Source organism: Gymnoscopelus braueri, assembly GCF_963280865.1.
Source record: "Gymnoscopelus braueri genome assembly, chromosome: 24".
NCBI lineage: Eukaryota > Metazoa > Chordata > Actinopteri > Myctophiformes > Myctophidae > Gymnoscopelus > Gymnoscopelus braueri.
The window spans coordinates 5,476,406-5,495,579 of NC_137626.1; the positions used below are offsets into that span (position 1 = coordinate 5,476,406).

Genomic DNA, 19,174 nt, shown 5'->3' on the forward strand with positions numbered 1-19,174 from the left:
TCATAACGTCATAGAAAAGGTAAGAAAACTTTAGTCCAAAATTCTCCTTTAAGTAATATATCTGAGTACTTCTTCCACCACTGACTGTACCAGCAGTATGGGAATGAAAGTGAATAATATCACTGACACTGTTCTGTGTGTTGATGTGGTGCAGGCTGACAACAGGGACCAACGTGTTGGATGTAGGATTCTGTACATCTTTAGAAGACGTAGCTAGAGGGGCTAAACACAATATAACACAATAACACATGCACTGTCAGCACACTATTAATGTCATGATACAAAACACAGTGAAAGCAGTTCAAAGGCAGAATAGATACCCCCCTCTGTGTGTTTTTATTTTATTATTATTATTATTATTCTCCTCACATTTGAGACAACATCATATACTGCATGTTTGTGTGTGATGATCGTTAATCAACGTAATGCCCTATTTTATACTTAAAGGGATATTTCACTTTCAAAAAAACTTTTGGTCATTGTATGGTCTACTCAGGCTTTTGTGAGCCCCCCAGACAGTTTTTAAGTTGCTTTTTGATTCAGTCTTTAGATATTTGATATTCATTTTATCAGACACACCCCCTTCCTATACAAACCCATTGTAACTTCAAACTCCATTTTTAACATGTTAGATTCAAAAACACCCGTCCTTGGTTCTGGTAACTCACCCTGCCCTCCTAATACGTGAGGGGGCCGTGTTTTTTCGATTACTTTTTTCATTTGTTTTTAATATTTCTTTTGGAAAATGAAGAAAATGAATTACAATAAAAAAGAATTATAAAATAAATGAAAAAAGTAATTGAAAAAACACGGCCCCCTCACGTATTAGGAGGGCAGGGTGAGTCACCAGAACCAAGGACAGGTGTTTTTGATGAATCTAATCTATGTTAAAAATGGAGTTTGAAGTTATAATGGGTTTCTATAGGAAGGGGGCGTGTCTGATAAAATGAATATCAAATATTTAAATACTGAATCAAGCAACTTAAAAACGGTCTGGGGGGCTCACAAAAGCCTGAGTAGACCATACAATGACCCAACGTTTTTTTGAAAGTGAAATATCCCTTTAACTGAATGTGCTAAGTATGTGTTTATCGAAAAGTAGCAAAGTGCTAATTAAAGTATGTGTGTGGGGTTTTTATACATATTTAACCAATGAAATCAAGAGCTTGTGACTAAAAAACATTGGTTTACTTGGAACACAGGTTTATTTTTTTTCCAGTAATCCGCAGTCCCCACAAAAAAACACAGCACAGTGAACAATGAAATACAAAACAAAATAACAGAGCACAGTAACACATCATTGCAATCAACGCCATAAATAATAATGCAGATACATTACAAAACACAGGCTCAAGCTAAAAGAGGGTCTAGGTCATTGGTTCTCAAATTGGGGTCCGGGGACCCCCAGGGGTCTTGAGGGAGTTCCAGGGGGTCCCCAGCTAAATGATGAATAGTTAGGAACCAAATGGACCCTTATGGGTCTATAACTCTGAGAGTGTACAAATGGAACCAAATGGACCCGTTAGGGTCCATTTGGTTCCATTTGTACACTCTCAGAGTACACTCTCAGAGTGCACTCTCAGAGTACACTATCAGAGTTCCATTTGTACACTCTCAAGAGTTAAATTAACATTGAATTTTACAATATAAATTGGGGTCCCAGAGATAGAAATGCCATTAAAATGGTTGAGAATCGCAGCCGTAAAAAAATCTTCTCTTGTGGGGGTCCCTGGCATATCTTTTCAAATGGGGGTCCGCGGACTAATAAGTGTCAATTTGGGGGTCCTTGACATGAAAAGGTTTGAGAACCACTGATCTAGGCTACAAGCACATACCATAAAGTGCAACCAAAGTGCAGTGTTGTTTAATAATGGCCACAAGCCTGGTTATCAAGCAACCATTTCTTTAGGTTGTACTTACTCTATGCTATAGCTGCTATAGCATTGGTTGTCAAAGTGGGGTCCGGGGACCCCCAGGGGTCCTTGGGAAGGGTACATGGGGATCCCCAGCTAAATTAGTTACAATTAATAAGATAAACAAGCTCATAGCGTGGCACAGAATGCCGCGCTATGAGCTTGTAGATCTGCTATTTTTGAAAAAAACATGAAAATCTTTGCAAATCTTTGAATACATAATGTATTTTTTAAAGCGAACAAATCTTTGCTTCTGCAGGTCACTGTCACAAAAATATGAGATGGGGGTCCGCAGCCAAATATGTTTCATTTTGGGGGTCCTTGACATGAAAAAGTTTGAGAACCACTGGGCTATTAGGAGAGGGATAGCGTTGGCACTGAGAAATTGCTGCCTGAAATTCCGTCTAGAAATTAAGCATTGTTAGCTTTATATCTGCTAGTGCAGTGGTTCTCAACCAGTGGTCCGGGGACCACCAGTAGCTTTGGCTATTCAAAAATAGCAGAAATACAATCTTGTAGATCTGCTATTTTTGAAAAACCTTGAAAAAGTGTGCATATATTTGAATATTTATATTTTTTAAAGCGAAAATTAACTGATATCTTTGCTTCTGGGGGTCCCTGGAACAAAACATTTTTAAATGGGGTTCCGCGGCCAAATGTATATCAATTTAGGGGTCCTTGGCATGAAAAGGGTTGAAAACCACTGTGCTAGTGTACTCCGTATGGAGGTTGGTTTGTTGTTTATGTTGTTACACTCAGACTGGTGTCAGTGTTTGCATGATAAACTCAGCCTCCCAAACGGTTCGGTTCGTCACCCCTGAGGTATCCGTGTCTCGCTGCCATTGAGCGTCTAAGCTGCTGGTCCATGGCACTGTTCTGGCTTTGTCGTAAGCATTAACCCATTAAGACCGGGAACGCATCTGTGTCATTTAAACATCTATTTGGCTATTCAAAAATAGCAGATCTACAAGCTCGTAGCGCGGCACCGAGTGCTGCGCTACGAGCTTGTAGATCTGCTATTTTTGAAGAATTGTGAAAATTGTTTTATATGTAACCCAATTCTTGCTTCTGGGGGGTTCCTGAAACAAAAATATTTCACAAATGTTTGGTTTAAAAAAAGAAGGATATATAAAGGTTTGCACAATTTTTTACGTTTTTTTCTAAAAAATAGCAGATTACAATATCTGCTATTTTTGAATAGCAAAAACTAATCTAAAATGACAGAGATGCGCGTTCCCGGTTTGAATGGTTTAAAATGTGCAAATCACGTCAACCGAAATAGTCTGGCCTTGGCCCCTCTGTGTACATTTCTCATTTTCAATGTGCGTTTGAAGCTAAAACTTGGCCTGTGAATACGTGGTGGTATGCTCAGATAAATACTCAGTTGTAATCTAACTCTTGAGAGTGTAAAAACAAAAACGAACAAAAAAAAGGACACTTGGAGTTCAATTAACGCTGAGGATTTTACTGTGGGGGGGATTCCGGTCTCTGGTTTGTTTCCTTTCAGCTCTATACAAACTGAAGAAAACTGCTGTGCTCACACTGCAGCTACAACGCTACATGCTACCATTCATTTTCAATGTAAGCCAGCTAACATGAAGATACAAAGCTACAGGCAACTATTCATTGTCAATGGAAGCCAGTGACGTGTGGGCGCTGGGGGCGTGTCCTCTCCTCCGCGTCATCAGTGAAAGGGCCTTTCTGTGTGGAGTTTGCATGTTCTCCCTGTGTCTCCTATGGTAATTAATACCCTCACAAAAAACATGCAGTAATGCTGGTCTCTACACTGCCTCCCCCTGGCCAGCCGGGGCGCCTGATGGAGGGGAAAGGAACTGGTTGGAATGGTTGGAAAATGACACCAGTGTCGTTTTTTTTTTTTTTTGTTTAGTTTTAGTCATATTTTAGTCACCTGAAATGTTTACTTTTAGTCTAGTTTTAGTCGACAAAATATCATAAGAAAAAATATTTCTGGTGGCCCGTATTGGCATCGATATGATTTTCACTTAGCTGCACAACGCATCGCGATGCGTTGTGAGCTTGTAGATCAGCTATGTTCGGTCTGTGACACCCGCGAGCACCCATGATGACTTAGTTCTACTGGATCTCTTCTCTACTAGTACCTCCCTTTACATACAACATTTTAGTCTAGTTTTTATTTGTTGACGAAATTGTCAATATATTTAGTCTTAGTTTTAGTCATCATAGCTTAGTTTATATTTCATTTTTATTTAGTTTTCGTCAGTGAAAAAAGGGAGACATTTTTCGTCATAGTTTTAGTCGACAAAATCAACACTGCTTGACACGATGTTTCCGGTTTAACCTGAGAGAGGCCAGAGGAAGAGACAGAGGGTGTCAGGAGAATGATGGGGCGAGAAGAGAGGGGAGAGGGGGGGTGGGGGGATATCTGCCGCCATGTTTCCCAGGCCTGATGTGCTGAGGGGCTGATAGTCAGGAGAAGTCGGTGAAGACACATTCATCTCTGTCGTCAGCTTTTATATCCGGGGGGTTTTATCGGTTCTCAGACAAACCCCGTCCCCCCACCGCCCCCCCCCCCCCCCCCCCTTCAACAGGCCACCAAACACTGGGACGAGAGGTGGGGACGAGGGGGGGCACACGTTGTCGAGATGACCTCATTTCAAACATTAACCCATTAACACCTGAGGCCGATTCTACGAAATGTCTTTTAAACCCTAACAGGGACCCCCCCAGAAGCAAAGATTTGAGTTCCAAATGTTCGCTTTAAAAATATATATATTCAAATATTTGCATACATTTTCACGATTTTCTCGAAAATAGCAGATCTGCAAGGTTGTAGATCTGCTATTTTTGAATAGCCAACGAAATCCAAAATGACACAGACGTGTTCCCGATCTTAATGGTTTAAAGGCTTCTTTTTTTTCCCAGCCTCGTCTTAAGGGCCTGTCGCTAAGCCGGGGCTTGGGGTTCGAATGTCGAGCGAGAGCGACACACATAGGCTCTTCAGATAACAGGCTCCGAGCGAACGTCATATCTTTGAGAAGCGAGGGAAGCACTGTTTCTTTTTTTTCCCCCTCCTCTGTATTTTGGGGGTATCAGGGGGATTATAAAAGTCTCCAGTGTGAGAGAGAGAGAGAGAGAATAACCGGTACCTCTGCAAAAAAGAAAAGGAGAGATCAAGCAGAACATGTAATATATCGTCATCACAGAAACCTTGTATCTCCATATTCCAACTTGTCATGTTTTTTTTCCCCCACAAATTACTGCCCTTCCTCGTCGTACAAGAATGTCACGCAAAAGTAGCGAAAATGGCAGACCTACAAGCTTGCAGGTTCTGCTATTTTTGCTATGATTTAACCCGTGAAGACCGGGAACTGTCATTTTTAGATTTGAACTAAAAAGCATTATTTTACACTTTGGCTATTCAAAAATAGCGCGGCACCGAGTACACAAGAAAACATTTGAAAATGTTTGCAAATCTTTGAATATATATTCTTTTAAAGCGAACATTTGTAACAAAAAATCTTTGAACATATACATTTTTAACTCAAATCTTTGAACATATACATTTTTATATTCTGGGGGGTCCCTGGAACAAAATATTTTGAGATGGGGGTCCGCGGCCAAATATATATCATGTTGGGGTCCTTGACATGAAAAAGTTGGAGCACCACTGCTATTATAACAACATAACATTTTTAGAAGGATTTAAATTAAGACATTTGTTGAATGTTGTACTTTTGCTCCACTTCAATTATTTGAAATCTTTAGTTACTAGTTACTTTGTAGATTTTTTTTGTAGATTATTATTACAAAACATACATTAAACACTTCAGCCCTATATGCATTTCGGCCATTTGAAAATAGCAGATCTACAAGCTCACAATGCGTCGCTTTTTTCACCACTGGTTAGGACTGTGTGATTTATACATTCTGAACCAAGGAAAGGTAAATAAGTAATAACATTACATTACATTACAGTCATTTAGCAGACGCTTTTATCCAAAGCGACTTACAATTACACAAAGTGTATTCAACATAGGTAGGGAACGAAAACTACTAATCACCAGAAGTCTTTAGTGCATTTCTGCAAAAACAAGCAACCAAGAGTATACCTAGCGCTAAGGTAAAAGTGCAATATATCAGCTACCTATTTCCTTAAACAGATGAGACAAAATAGCTAAATCAAATGAGCATGAGCTAAAACAAATAAGTAAACAATAAACAATAACTACATATTGGATTCATTGACACACGTTCTTTTTTTGTTTTTCATTCCCTGAAAAGTAACCGTGTTGGACATGTTTTGACACGACAGCGCCATTCACGACATCAACGTCTGTATTGTTGCCACGGGTATGAATATAAAGAATTACTCCAATCATTTAATGACCCAGCCCACGGCAGTGTGTGGCAGGCTGTTGCAGGCAATTGGCCTTGTCAGTTTGTTTGTTAGCAAGAAAACTTTCCAAAAGGATTTCATTCAACTCGGTGAGAATGATAAGTAGTGCTGCTCCCCCCGGAGAGAGGATTAACGTTTTGGAGCAGAAAAGCTCCTCCAAAGTTCTCAATCAAGGTCAATCTAAAAAAAATCCAGAATTGGCGGACGGATTACCAAATGGCTCTTTTCCACTAGAAGAACTATAGCAAACGGCGCTGTGCCTCATAACGTATTTCACTGGATCTGCTATTTATGCTATTTTTGAATTGGCATCCTGATTTATTTTGCTATTTCTGAATTGGAATCCCGAAAAGTAATTTTTGTTTAATTTCAAATGCATTTAGTTATACTTATGTTAACTTTTTTAACTTAAAGGTAGGGTAAGTGATATGTTTTTGGTTAAAACAAAAAAAGCACTATATTCTGATAGTAATCATTGCTATAGAGTGTTTGTTCAGTAAAAGGAGTCTCCCCGTCTCTCCAGCTCTTTAATAAACAGAAAATAAATTTTCAGGTAGGTGACAACATTTCAGCCAATCAGGAGAGAGTACCCATTTATCAGCTTCATTTTTATAGTGTTCCAGTTCCAATTTGTTCGGCTCATTTCTTTGTGTCCCCACTTCCAATTCCACTCGTTTAATCTGTATTCTGACTGAGTTCTCCAACTGACTGGATTAAATTGGTAACCTGACCTGAAGATACATTTTCTGGAGAGACAAGGAGACTCCTGTTACTGAACAAACACTCTATAGCAATGAGTGCTATCAGAATATAAAGCTATTTAACGCTTATTTTAGCCAAAGAAAATCACTTACCCTACCTTTAAGTACAAATACATTGGACATAAAAAAGACAATATAATTTTTATACTAGTCATTAAGCTAATATAATATAGACTGAAGTAATTAAAGCGGGTCATGTTTGCATGTTTGGAATTGTAACAGCTGAAATCAATAATATATCAGTATTCTGATATTAACTTGCGGGCCGCGCATTAAGTGAAGATGGGGGCCGCATTTGCCTTATTTGCTTCTATTTTTGACCCATGCACCTTATGTTTATATGACATTGTGATGTTTATTTTCCCTTGTTTCTTTCTTTCTCTATTATTCACCCTTGTAGAAAAAGGTTTGTTAAACAAGAAAAGACATTCATTAATTCATTGCCCGGCTCCCATCTATTTCACTATTTTCAGATTAGACAGACAGATACTTTCTACTGTACAAAAACTATTTCCAAATTTTCCAAAACAGCCCATTCACTCGGCAATTGACTCTATAATCTCTTTGAACTCCAACACAAAGGGCTTCATTTCAATGATATATAACCAATTACATTCAATAAACCCAGAAACTCTTAAGACAGCCTCGGAGCAAGACCTGGGGGTGGAACTGTTTGACACGACCTGGGAGACTGCTTTGAGACTAGTCCATAACTCCTCAATTTGTGCTAGACATAGCCAAGAGTATTCATTGTGCTAGCAAAGATATTTCCAGCTATTAGTGATGTGTGCAACCGATGCAGATAACCCTCTGCTGAAAATATGCTCCTCATTGACTTACATTGTACGGTGAAACAGCTTTAAAAGTCGCTCTTTTAGCACATAAACGAACCCAAACAAAGCTGATTCAGACAATATAGAACATCACCAAACCCAGTACTGTTTTTTTTTTAATATAAAAATGTCAATTTCCTGTTTATTTTACTATTTGAAGATCCGGATCCGCGGATCCAGTCCGGGTTTTCTTCCTAATAAAAATGCCCACATCAACAGGAAGTTGACATTTATATATATATAAAAATAAAAAAAACAGTACTGGGTTTGGTGATGTTCTATATTGTCTGAATCAACTTTGTTTGCATTCCTTTATGTGTTAAAAGAGTGACATTGAGAGCCGTTTCACCGTACTGTAAGTCAATGAGGGGGCATTAGCAAGCAAGTCCATTTCGGCCAGTTGAGGTGGATCAGATTAAGTACAGTACTTGAGTAAATGTACTTAGTTACTTTACACCACTGCACATAACTAATAATATGTGAACATGATTTCACTACAGAACTCTTTCACACATCCAACGGAAAGTGCGAGAACAGGGCCAGTCCTGCCATAACAGTCTGTTCGAGTCAGTCCAAAACATGACACAGTCTTCGTCTCCGTTGCTGTTAGGCTCATGGTTGTCCCAGTACCTGCAGAAGAAGGGACATTTACTTCTTTTAAATGCATGTACAACGATGGGTTTTCACTCTTTTTTCCCCTCTTTTTTTCCCTTGTTTTTTTTTAATAATGACCTCAGATTATTTTCTAGATACAAATTAACATGGTGATAGTGAAATAGACAACCGGTCAGTGGTGGAAAAAAGTACTCACACATTTTACTTAATTAAAAGTATCAATACTGCGCTATTGAAATACTTTTTGAAAATAGCAGATCTACAAGCTCACAATGTGTCGCATGGTGACACGTTGTGAGCGTGTAGATCTGATATATGTTCAAACATTTTAGTACTTTTGCTTTTGGTACTTTAAGTACAATTTGATACCAATTCCTTTGTACTTTTACCCAAGTACATTTTGAATTCCGGACTTTTACCTGTAACACAGTACTTCTACTTTGCAGTATCGCTACTTTTACTGAAGTAAAACATCTGAGTACTTTTTTCCACCAGCTGTGGTCTAGAAGGATAACCCCAAAAAGTCCTGAGGACTTGTTATCTATTGAGGTCCTATGTACGTATGTATGTTGAAATGAAGAAGAGAAGAACAAAGGTAACGTCTTACGTTGGTGTGGTCAGTGGTGTTCCATCCACCCACTTCCATTTGCCTTCTTCCTCTCGGTCAGTCAAACCCAGCCACACATAATGGGATCCGCTGATGCTGTTAAAAACTCTGTTGACAAAGTACTGGACAAAACAAGTTGCTGGTTACTTAAAGGACGACTTCACCCATTTTCAACCTATCTTCATATAACCGGTCCTCACTAATGCTCATTATAATGCTGCGCCATGTTTGTGGCTGTGGACCGTTCAGAAACCCGCCTACCAGTGACATCATCGGTAGTTAGGGTGTTGTCATTTCAAACACGATTTGAAATGTGTTATTTTTTTTAATTATTATTAATGCAAGAACAACGGCTTCTATTTCAGCATTCTAACTTTTCAGGAATAGAAATCCTGCCGTTTCTACTAGCTTGGATTCCCCATTGATGATGTCACTGGTAGGCGGGTTTCTGAACTCTGAGACACAGAGTTAGTAAACCAAAAATGGTGCCATATTGTTTTTTTGTTGTTTTTTTTTACTTAGAATTTAGAGTAGCCAGTTATTTTGTACCCCTTCTTCTCCCCAATTTAGTCGTTATGCCAATTAATTCCTCCCTCCCCCTGAACACGGGCCATATTGTATTAGTGTAGACGCCCGACAAAGCCGGTTGCACCACGGTGGATTCGAACCCACAACCTCCGTGGTGGAAGTTTGAGATTTTTGGCATGGTGTTAGGTATGGGCATAAGGTTTTCAAAAACCACCGCAAGCAAGTTGGGATCGCCCCCTAGTGGTCTGCTTGCATGTGGTCTGCTTAACATAAACCGTGACTACTGCAAAATGGAATGTCGCCGATTGAAACGGTCTTCTCTGGGACACTCACACAGCTACCCTGTGTGTCTACAAACAGTTTAACACGTGATCTTAAGGTATTTAGCGAGGTCTGTGGCGACAAAAAAACAACAATAAATCGCTGGCACTGGTGAGTACATTATGATATTAAACTCTGGCGTGGAATGTGTTAATGAGGACCAATTATATTAAGATATGGTTGATAAGTATGAACTGCATGTGCAACACGGATAGCACGCACACACGCACACGCACGCACGCACGCGCATGCACACGCACACGCACACGCACACGCACACACACACACACACACACACACACACTCACACTCACACTCACACTCACACTCACACTCACACACACACACACACACATACCCTTTTCTCTGTGCTCTGTATGACCACCAGGTCTGATTGTCTGGCTCTACAGTACTGTCTGCTCTGCTCCCAGGTTGTCTCCTCAGTAGAGATGTAATAACACAGACCACCACCGAATGTAAATCCATATGATTCTATAACAGAGAAAAGAATAACGTTGTTTGTTTTCATTTGCTCATATTCATAAACAGTGGTGTAAAGTAACTAAGTACATGTACTCAGGTACTGTACTTAAGTCCAATTTTGAGGTACTTTTACTGGAGTATTTCTATACTTTTACTTTTACTCTACTACATCTCAGAGGAAAATGTTGTACTTTTACTCCACTAGTATTATTTGAAAACTTTAGTCACTAGTTACTAAAGTAGCAGATATTAATTATTACATTATAAAACATGCATTAACCACTTTAGCCCTATTTCATAGCAGATCTACAGATCTTCATAGCAGATCATAGCAGATCATAGCAGATCTACAAGCTCACAACGCGTCGCCATGCGACGCGTTGTGAGCTTAGTATCTGCTATTTATCAAAACTGATAAACTTATCTGCTATTTTCAAACATTTTAGTACTTTTACTTTTGGTGCTTTAAGTACATTTTGATACCAATACTTTTGTACTTTTACTCGAGTCAATTTTGAATTCCTGACTTTTACTTGTAACAGGGTACTTCTACTTTGCAGTATTGAAAAACATTTGAGTACTTTTTTCCACCACTGTTAACAAATTATGACACAATGTAACAATGAAGAAAAAACAGTGCAGTCTCACTGACCACAGAGCCTTTTCTTCAACTCAGGGTCTTCAAGTAGTTTGCTGTATCTGCTCTGCAACTGGTCAAAACTGGTCTGCAGCTGGTCTCTCTGCTTGTTCAGGTTGTCGTGTCTGGTCTCTAGCTGGTCCAAACTGGTCTGCAGCTGGTCTCTCTGCTTGTTCAGGTTGTCGTGTCTGGTCTCTAGCTGGTCAAAACTGGTCTTTAATTGATCTCTCTCCTTAGTGACGCAGTAGTAGCTGGTCAAGTTGTCACAGGCCTGTGACAGGTTGTAGCTGGTGGCTGGTTGATCTCCCTCCACCATGTTGCACTGGTCTGCATAGGAACAATATTTACAAAATGAGAGATCCGCTATTTATCCCATTAACTCTTTGACTGCCAGAGTATTTTCATAAAGTACTCCCCCAGTGCCAGCGATTCGTGTTTTTTTTGTTTTGTTATTTAATTTTCATATAGGGTTTTGAACACATACGATGGTTCCACCAGTAGAGAGCAGCAAATAGACACTTTCATCAGCTCGCTGACTCGTTGCCCCCCCCCCAACAGAGCCAAACAGTGAAATACGTCAAACCGGATGTGACGTGTTCTCAGATTCTCCGATTGCAAAAATGTACGATGTGATACACGACGGCGATGACTGTTCGTCACCGAGACTATAGATTATAGAAGTGGACCTCTCCGTTCGTTTGTTATACCGTGTGAAAAACCGCGTGTTTCCCTATTCTTGCCGAAAATGACAGTGGAAAAAAATGAAAACCGGAAACGGAATCTGCGTCATAAAACCGGATGCAGGTGTGGGTGAAGTAAGTGGAACCCGAAACCTAGAATGAATAATGATCAGAATAGCGCGACCAGAGATTAAACAATGAACGCGCGTCTAACGCGTCGACGGCCAACTGGACAAACTAGCAATTGACGCGTTATCGAGTCAACCACAGTCAAAGAGTTAAGTTCGATTAACACCAGGAACGCATCTGTGTCATTTTCAGAATTCTTTGGCTATTAAAAAAATAGCAGATCTACATGCTCATAGCGTGGCTAAGAGCATGTAGATCTGCTTCTTTTTTTTTATCGTGACAACTTTTGCAGATCCTTAAAAAAATAAAATAATAATAATAATAATATATATATATATATATATATATATATATATATATATATATATATATATATATATATATATATATATATATATATATATATATATATATACATACATATGTATGTATGTATGTGAGGGCCCCTTTTTTTTTTTTTAGCACTTGAATTTTATTTCCAATTTTCATACATTCTGTAATCACATTATGGACATACATAAAATAAAACAGACAAACAAAACAAAAACAAAACAAAAAACAATTGCATCACTTTGAACATCATCAGACAAATCAAAGAAATATACAAAGGCATCACAGGCAATCAAAGGTCATTGTTCCAATTTCCAACAGTACCAATCGTCCATACATGTCCTTCAGGACAGACATCCAAGTCTATATATAGTATCAAGTCCAGTCAATTTGACATTAGGGGGGGGCCGAATCCCCAATCAGTCTGGGCAGCTGCAGTACTACCGGTGTCCATCTGATATTGAAAAACTCTGTCCTCATATGTAGTCTAGCTGTAATGCTTTCCATCAGGTATATGCTTTTTAACCTATCCCTCCATTGCTGGATAGTTGGTGGCTTCACATTTCTCCAAGACACGGTAATCATTTTTTTTGCGATCAACAGCAACACCCCAAGCAGATATGTCTGGTTCTTGGTCACTATTCCACCCGGAATCTCACCAAGTATGAAGAACGCAGGCTCAAAAGGAATGTCAACTCCCATAATTTGTTTAATCTCGCCTTGAATTTCCCTCCAAAATTTTAGTATTTTTGGACAATCCCAAAATATGTGGGTATGATCCCCTATCTTCCCACATTCTCTCCAACATAGGTCTGAAGTGTTGCTGTATTTCGCTAGCATTTGGGGAGTCTTAAACACTCGCATTTTTGTTTTCCATTCAAACTCTCTCCAAGTAGGACTGCTTGTTAGTTTATGGCCATTAAGGCATGATTTTTCCCAGTTGTTGTCAGTCATACAGATGTTCATTTCTAGTTCCCACTTCTGTTTAATATCTAGAGTATTTCCCATAACATTGTCTTGGAGCCACCCATATAGATGGGATATCAGATTCCTTGTTATCTCTCCATCCATGGTCAACATAAATAATTTTTCTAGATTTGAAGGCAATTTACAGATCTGCTCCCAGTTTGTATTTGTTTGTAAATAGTGTCTTAATTGAAGAAATCTAAAGAAGTCCATCCCTGACAAGCCAAATTCTTGCTGAAGCTGCATATATGATTTCAGAGTTTCCCCTGAGAAAAGCTGATCTACAATGATTAGCCCCTTGTTTGCCCATCTACTGAAACCGATATCTAATGATCTTGGCTCAAAATCTGGAATGGCTGCTATCTTCATCACTCTGGATATGGAATTAAAGAGATGTAGTTTCTTTTTTATAGACAACCATGTTTTTATAGTGAATGTAATCCACTCATTATCTATTTTAATTTTCTTCCATTGTTCTTGGCTTACAAATGGCAGCCCCTCCAGTGGAATATTGGGACAAGCATTCTTTTCTATGCTCACCCAGCCTGTTTCCAAATCATTAGTTATCCAAGCTATCAAGGTCCTAAGCTGTGCTGCCCAGTAATAATACTTAATATTGGGCAAGTTAAGGCCCCCGAGGGCCCCTTTTTCACATCTAGTTTAACAAATACAAACAATGGGGTGACTAATCCATATAAAACAAAAACAAAAGTAGATGTTCTACTGCACGAAGGAAACACTTGCGCTTGGCGTTTCGGGTCTGACGGCCCAGAGATAGTTTTCTTTTCCGTGGCATGGCTCTGTAAGAGATATTTATGAACCATGACGGCGACCTGGCCTAATTATAGCTCTGCACACACGTCATGCGAAGTCCGGCCTCTCTGGCCTCTCCTCTCCTCTCCTCTCCTCTCCTCTCCTCCCTCCCCGCTTTGCTTTGCGGCCCTAACCTCTAGTCCCATCCTCCCATCCTCCCAACCTCGGTCATGTGATAAAGAGGTCAGACTTCCTGTATCTGGTTGCTATGGCAACCTGCCAGATCAGGCTGAGGGTCTGATAGGAAAATCAGAGAATCGATCAAACCGAGAGTCCAATCACTGATAGAGGTTGGGGTGAGGAGCCTAAATCATAGCCATAGCTCTGATCAACAGTCTGTGACGGGTCTTGGAGGCATGTGGAGTGATCCTGTGCTTGCGAATCGCTGCCGAACTTCGGAGCTTTTGTCAATTATATAGTAGTAAGATAAGATAAGATATATATAATATATATTTTCATCTGTTAGCTTCATTAAAAAAAATATATATATGTATGTATGTATGTAGGCCTATGTATGTATGTATGTATGTATGTATATATGTATATATGTATATATGTATATATGTATATATATATATATATATATATAAATATAAACAAAAGAAGACTCGTGCACATCTTGTTAGACCCCGACTGGAGGTGCAGGTCAGCGCAAGAGCTATTTATGAAGCTAACAGATGAAAACCTTCACAAGAAGGGACCGCACACTCCTCTGGTATGATTTTGCTTCTTTATTTGCACAAAGAGTTTCGCTTCCGCTTCCTCAGGTGCACCTGAGGAAGCGGAAGCGAAACGCTAATACTAATACTTACGCTAATACTTTGGGAAAAAAAAAAACATGTTGGATCATCATAGATATATAAAACATTATAATGAAATACATTGTCATGAAAGTTGTCTTACAGAGAGAGAGTCTGAGACCAATGTTGAGCAGAGCTTGAACAACGCAGAGCAATCCAAAACCCATTCCAACCGTCCTGTACCGTCCTCTGACTGAAGAGAGAGAGACACACACACACACACACACACACACACACACACACACACACACACACACACACACACACACACACACACACACACACACACACACACACACACACACACACACACACAGTGAGAATAAGAAGTGAGAACATATTTTAAGATCTTGCAGTGGTGTAAAAGTAACTAAGTACATTTACTCCAGTACTGTACTTAAGTAAACTTTTGAGGTACTTTTACTTTACTGGAGTATTTCCAATTGTCTATGCTTTTACTTCTACTCCACTACATCTCAGAGGAAAATATTATACTTTTACTCCACTACAATTATATAAAAACTTGAGTTACTAGTTACTTTGCAGATATAAATCATTACATTATTAAACATACACTAACCACTTTAGCCCTATTTTGTGCCTAGGCTATTTGAAAATAGCTGATCTACAAGCTCACAACGTGTCGCATCGCGACACATTGTGAGCTTTTAGATCTGCAATTTTCAAACATTATTTATACCTATACTTTTGTGCTTTTACTCAAGTGATTTTTTAATTCCGGACTTTTACTTGTAACAGAGTACTTCTACATTGGAGTATTGATACTTTAACATAAGTAAAAGATTTGAGTACTTTGTCCACTACTGGTGAGATTAAGAAGTGAGAACAGTTAACGTCTTTTAAGATCTTGTTTAAAAGTTAAAAAGCACATATTTTTTTGTGATATTCAGTTTTAGTAGCGTCTCTTACCAGACCCAGTCTTTTGTGTCTCCTGCTCTGTAGTCTCGGTCTCAAGGTTCACGTAGTTAGTATCGTCTTCCTCTTGGATCTCGATGCTTCCAGAATGAAAAGCCACTGCAGCCATTTCTACCTTTATGACTTTAAGTCTTCTTTTCAGACAGAAGAGTGAACAAAAGAGAAGTGTGTCTTCTCTTTTATCTCTGTGCTGCTGTTCCTCTTTAAATGTGGTTTGCTTCGTAAGCATGACAAGAAACCGATCGAAACCGAAAGAAGAAGTTTTGCAAGCATGACGTTAAGCACACACACACACACACACACACACACACACACACACACACACACACACACACACACACACACACACCACACACAACCCCCAACCCTGACAAGCACTTGGAATTGCAGGCATCATAACATATCATATTTTAGTTCGACTCCACTACATCTCAGAGACAAACATTGTACTTTTTACTCCACTAAAATTACACTACAAGTAATAGGCCTGTGTTCAAAATGTTACCTGAGTAAAAGTTCAAAAGTATTGGCATCAAAATGTACTTAAAGTACCAACAGCACAAGTACTAAAATGTTTGAAAATAGCAGATCTACAAGCTCACAACGCGTCGTTGATCGGCTATTTTCAAATAGCCTACTGTAGGTATAAAATAGGGCTAAAGTGGTTAATGTATGTTTTATGATGTAATCATTTATATCTGCACTGCAAGTAACTAGTAACTAAAGTTAAAAAATAAATGGTGGAGTAAAGGTATAATATTTGCCTCTTGAGATGTAGTGGAGTAGAAGTAAAAGTATTGAAAATTGGGAAATACTTGAGTAAATGTGTTTAGTTACTTTACACCACTGCTTCATAGGCACAGAGCTACTGGCAGTAGATTGCTAAATAGATACTTCCTATTTTTTCCTATACTTCTTTTTTTCTTCTCATTGTTATGTTTTTATGCTACAATGTATGAGGAACCAGAATAAAATAATATGTACTCACCCACAAGATTAGTAGAGTACACAAGAACAGTGGTGTACAAAGCAATATAGGCTACTCAAGTAAATACTGAAGTATTCAAAAGTACAAATTGCAAAGTGCATTTTCAGAAATGTTGAAACTAGTGAAAAGAAGCAGATCTACAATCAGAACAACAAGCTCAACAATGTGCGATATATTTGTGTATGTTTATTTCCCAAGGGTGCCTTTCTAGAGGTGTAGTGGAGTCAAACATAATTACGTCTATCTAAAATGTAGCAGAGTGAAAGTCATCAGCTTGCAAACAACAAAAAAAACAAAAAAATTACCTGAACACAGTACTCAAGTAAATGTACTTAGTTACTGTCCACCACTGCATAAGAGTGCAATTATTTAGTTGTGGTTCCTCAAAGCCCACCGTTTTTTATAAACACAGCCCAATCTCAATGGGCTTTTTACACAAAAAGTATACCTGGACAAGGATGGCTATGGCCGTTTTTAGCCCAACGAGTGGTTTTGGTGCAAAACAAATGCTTGCAATGGATTCAGAATTATAAAAACACCCTAGTTTGACCCCTCACATGCTACTTAAAACAGATTTTTTTTATTTTTTATTTTGCCCTGCATGGAAATGCAGGGAAATGGTGGGTACCCCAACTTTCAGCAGCTGTCAAAAATTCTCCTAGGGAAACTGAATTTCAGTCTTTGTGATATGTGTTACTATACACCTTTACAAACACATTAGTGAAGATTTTTTTTGGTAAGGAATTTATTCCAAGATTGGAAATCTTTCTGCTAATATCCCCTGACTATCACCACACATAATCGTCGAGCCGAAAGGCAAAGGTTAAGACCGGGGCACGGAATGTCCCCTTCACAGGCAGACATCCTGGAAATGATAGTAAAAAAAATCTAACAAACAAACAAACAAAAATAAAATATGATATAAAGGTGAAAGACTACATTTGTGTCTGTATGTATAGCTCACACTGCTATACGATGTCAGGAAACAGAACCACCTCTGGCCTTAAATGTTTAGTTTTTTGTTTTGTTTTATGGATTATCCAGCCAATCTTATCCACACATAGGGCCCTATGTTCACCAGAGCCTTACCCATTATCCCTAAACTTATTTACCATGTTTACTATTTTTAAAAACATTTTCAAATAGTTCAACTAGCCGATCTACATCGACATGTTATGAGCTTCCACCCCGTCCAGGGTAGCCCCAATGACAGAGAAAATCTTGTGAAGATAGCAGATCTACAAGCTCACAATGCGACGCATTGTGAGCTTGTGGCTATTTTCAAATGGCCGAAATGTAAATAGGGCTGAAGTGGTTATTGTGTGTTTTGTAATCAAAATCTACAAAGTAACTAGTAAGTAAGTTTTCAAATAATTGTAGAAACGGATGTAAATAAAAGCTGGGGAGGTGGAGGGTCTTGTTTATCCACAAGGGACAAACACATTGTAACCGCGATTGTCCGTTCTGTTGTTATCGGCAGTTGAATATGTCTCGTTTTCACCAAAACGCAGTCTGGGAGATGAAATCCGAGCTAGATGTGTTTTTCTAAATATCATAACATAGGAGTGGATGGGTTATTATTTTTTGGATGACGTAGGTACTATGCATCCAAACCATACGTGGGGTGCCAGCGTTTTTTTACCGTGTTTTGACGATCTTTGGAGAGCCGCAGAAGCCACGACGTGCACGCGGATGTAAACAAAGACGTTTCCGGTGGGTGGGGGGGGGGGGTCTCGTCTATCCACTGGAACAAAAACATTTCTACCGCGATCGGCCATTTTGCTGCTTTCGCCCGTTGAAAATGGCTTGTTTTCACCACAAAAAAATAAGAATCGTGGAGGAGTGTTTTTCTACTAGGAGTGTTTTTCTACAAATCCTAATTGTAGGAATGGACGGAAGTGACGTTCTTTGGGATGACGTCACATCCGTAGATTCCTTCTGGCAGAATCGAGGGATCATTCCTAAGTTGCGTTTGAGCGCCCTCTTGTATGTGTGTGTGTGTGTGTGTGTGTGTGTGTGTGTGTGTGTGTGTGTGTGTGTGTGTTTTTAAAAAGACGTAGATCTACGTTTATTGCACTCAACGGTTGGATTTGAAACTACGTAGATCTACTTCCTTGCCACTCAATGTGTTAATAAAATGCCATAAACTGCAGCCTTGTTCCAGCACGGTTTCAACTGTTAACCTCTTAATTTGACCTGTGTACCTTTAAAATACAGGACATTGATAAGTGCACATATTTATCATCCAGCCCATAAAAATATACTGTATATACGGCACATTTATGGGTGGTACAACACAAAGTGTGTGCCAGAATATCCATATCCATATCCATACACATAACCGATACAGAGAATACAGTAAAGTTACACTTAGCATTCCTCTCTGCACTTGAACAGTGTGATCAAATGCAAATGTGTTGCAGTGAAAGAGGAACAGAGGCGGAGTCAATTAGAAT

At 39.1% G+C, this 19,174-nt stretch overlaps 1 protein-coding gene across 1 annotated transcript; it reads right to left on the reverse strand.

The window, feature by feature from the left end:
* Positions 1 to 8,379: 8,379 nt before the first annotated feature.
* LOC308080241 (uncharacterized protein) lies at positions 8,380 to 15,839 on the reverse strand (the record flags this gene model as incomplete). The annotated part of the gene is made up of 5 exons (XM_080422017.1): positions 8,380 to 8,515; positions 9,108 to 9,229; positions 10,315 to 10,448; positions 11,092 to 11,403; positions 15,725 to 15,839. 5 exons carry the CDS (start codon positions 15,837 to 15,839, stop codon positions 8,380 to 8,382), a joined length of 819 nt encoding a protein of 272 aa, XP_080278143.1.
* Positions 15,840 to 19,174: the final 3,335 nt, after the last annotated feature.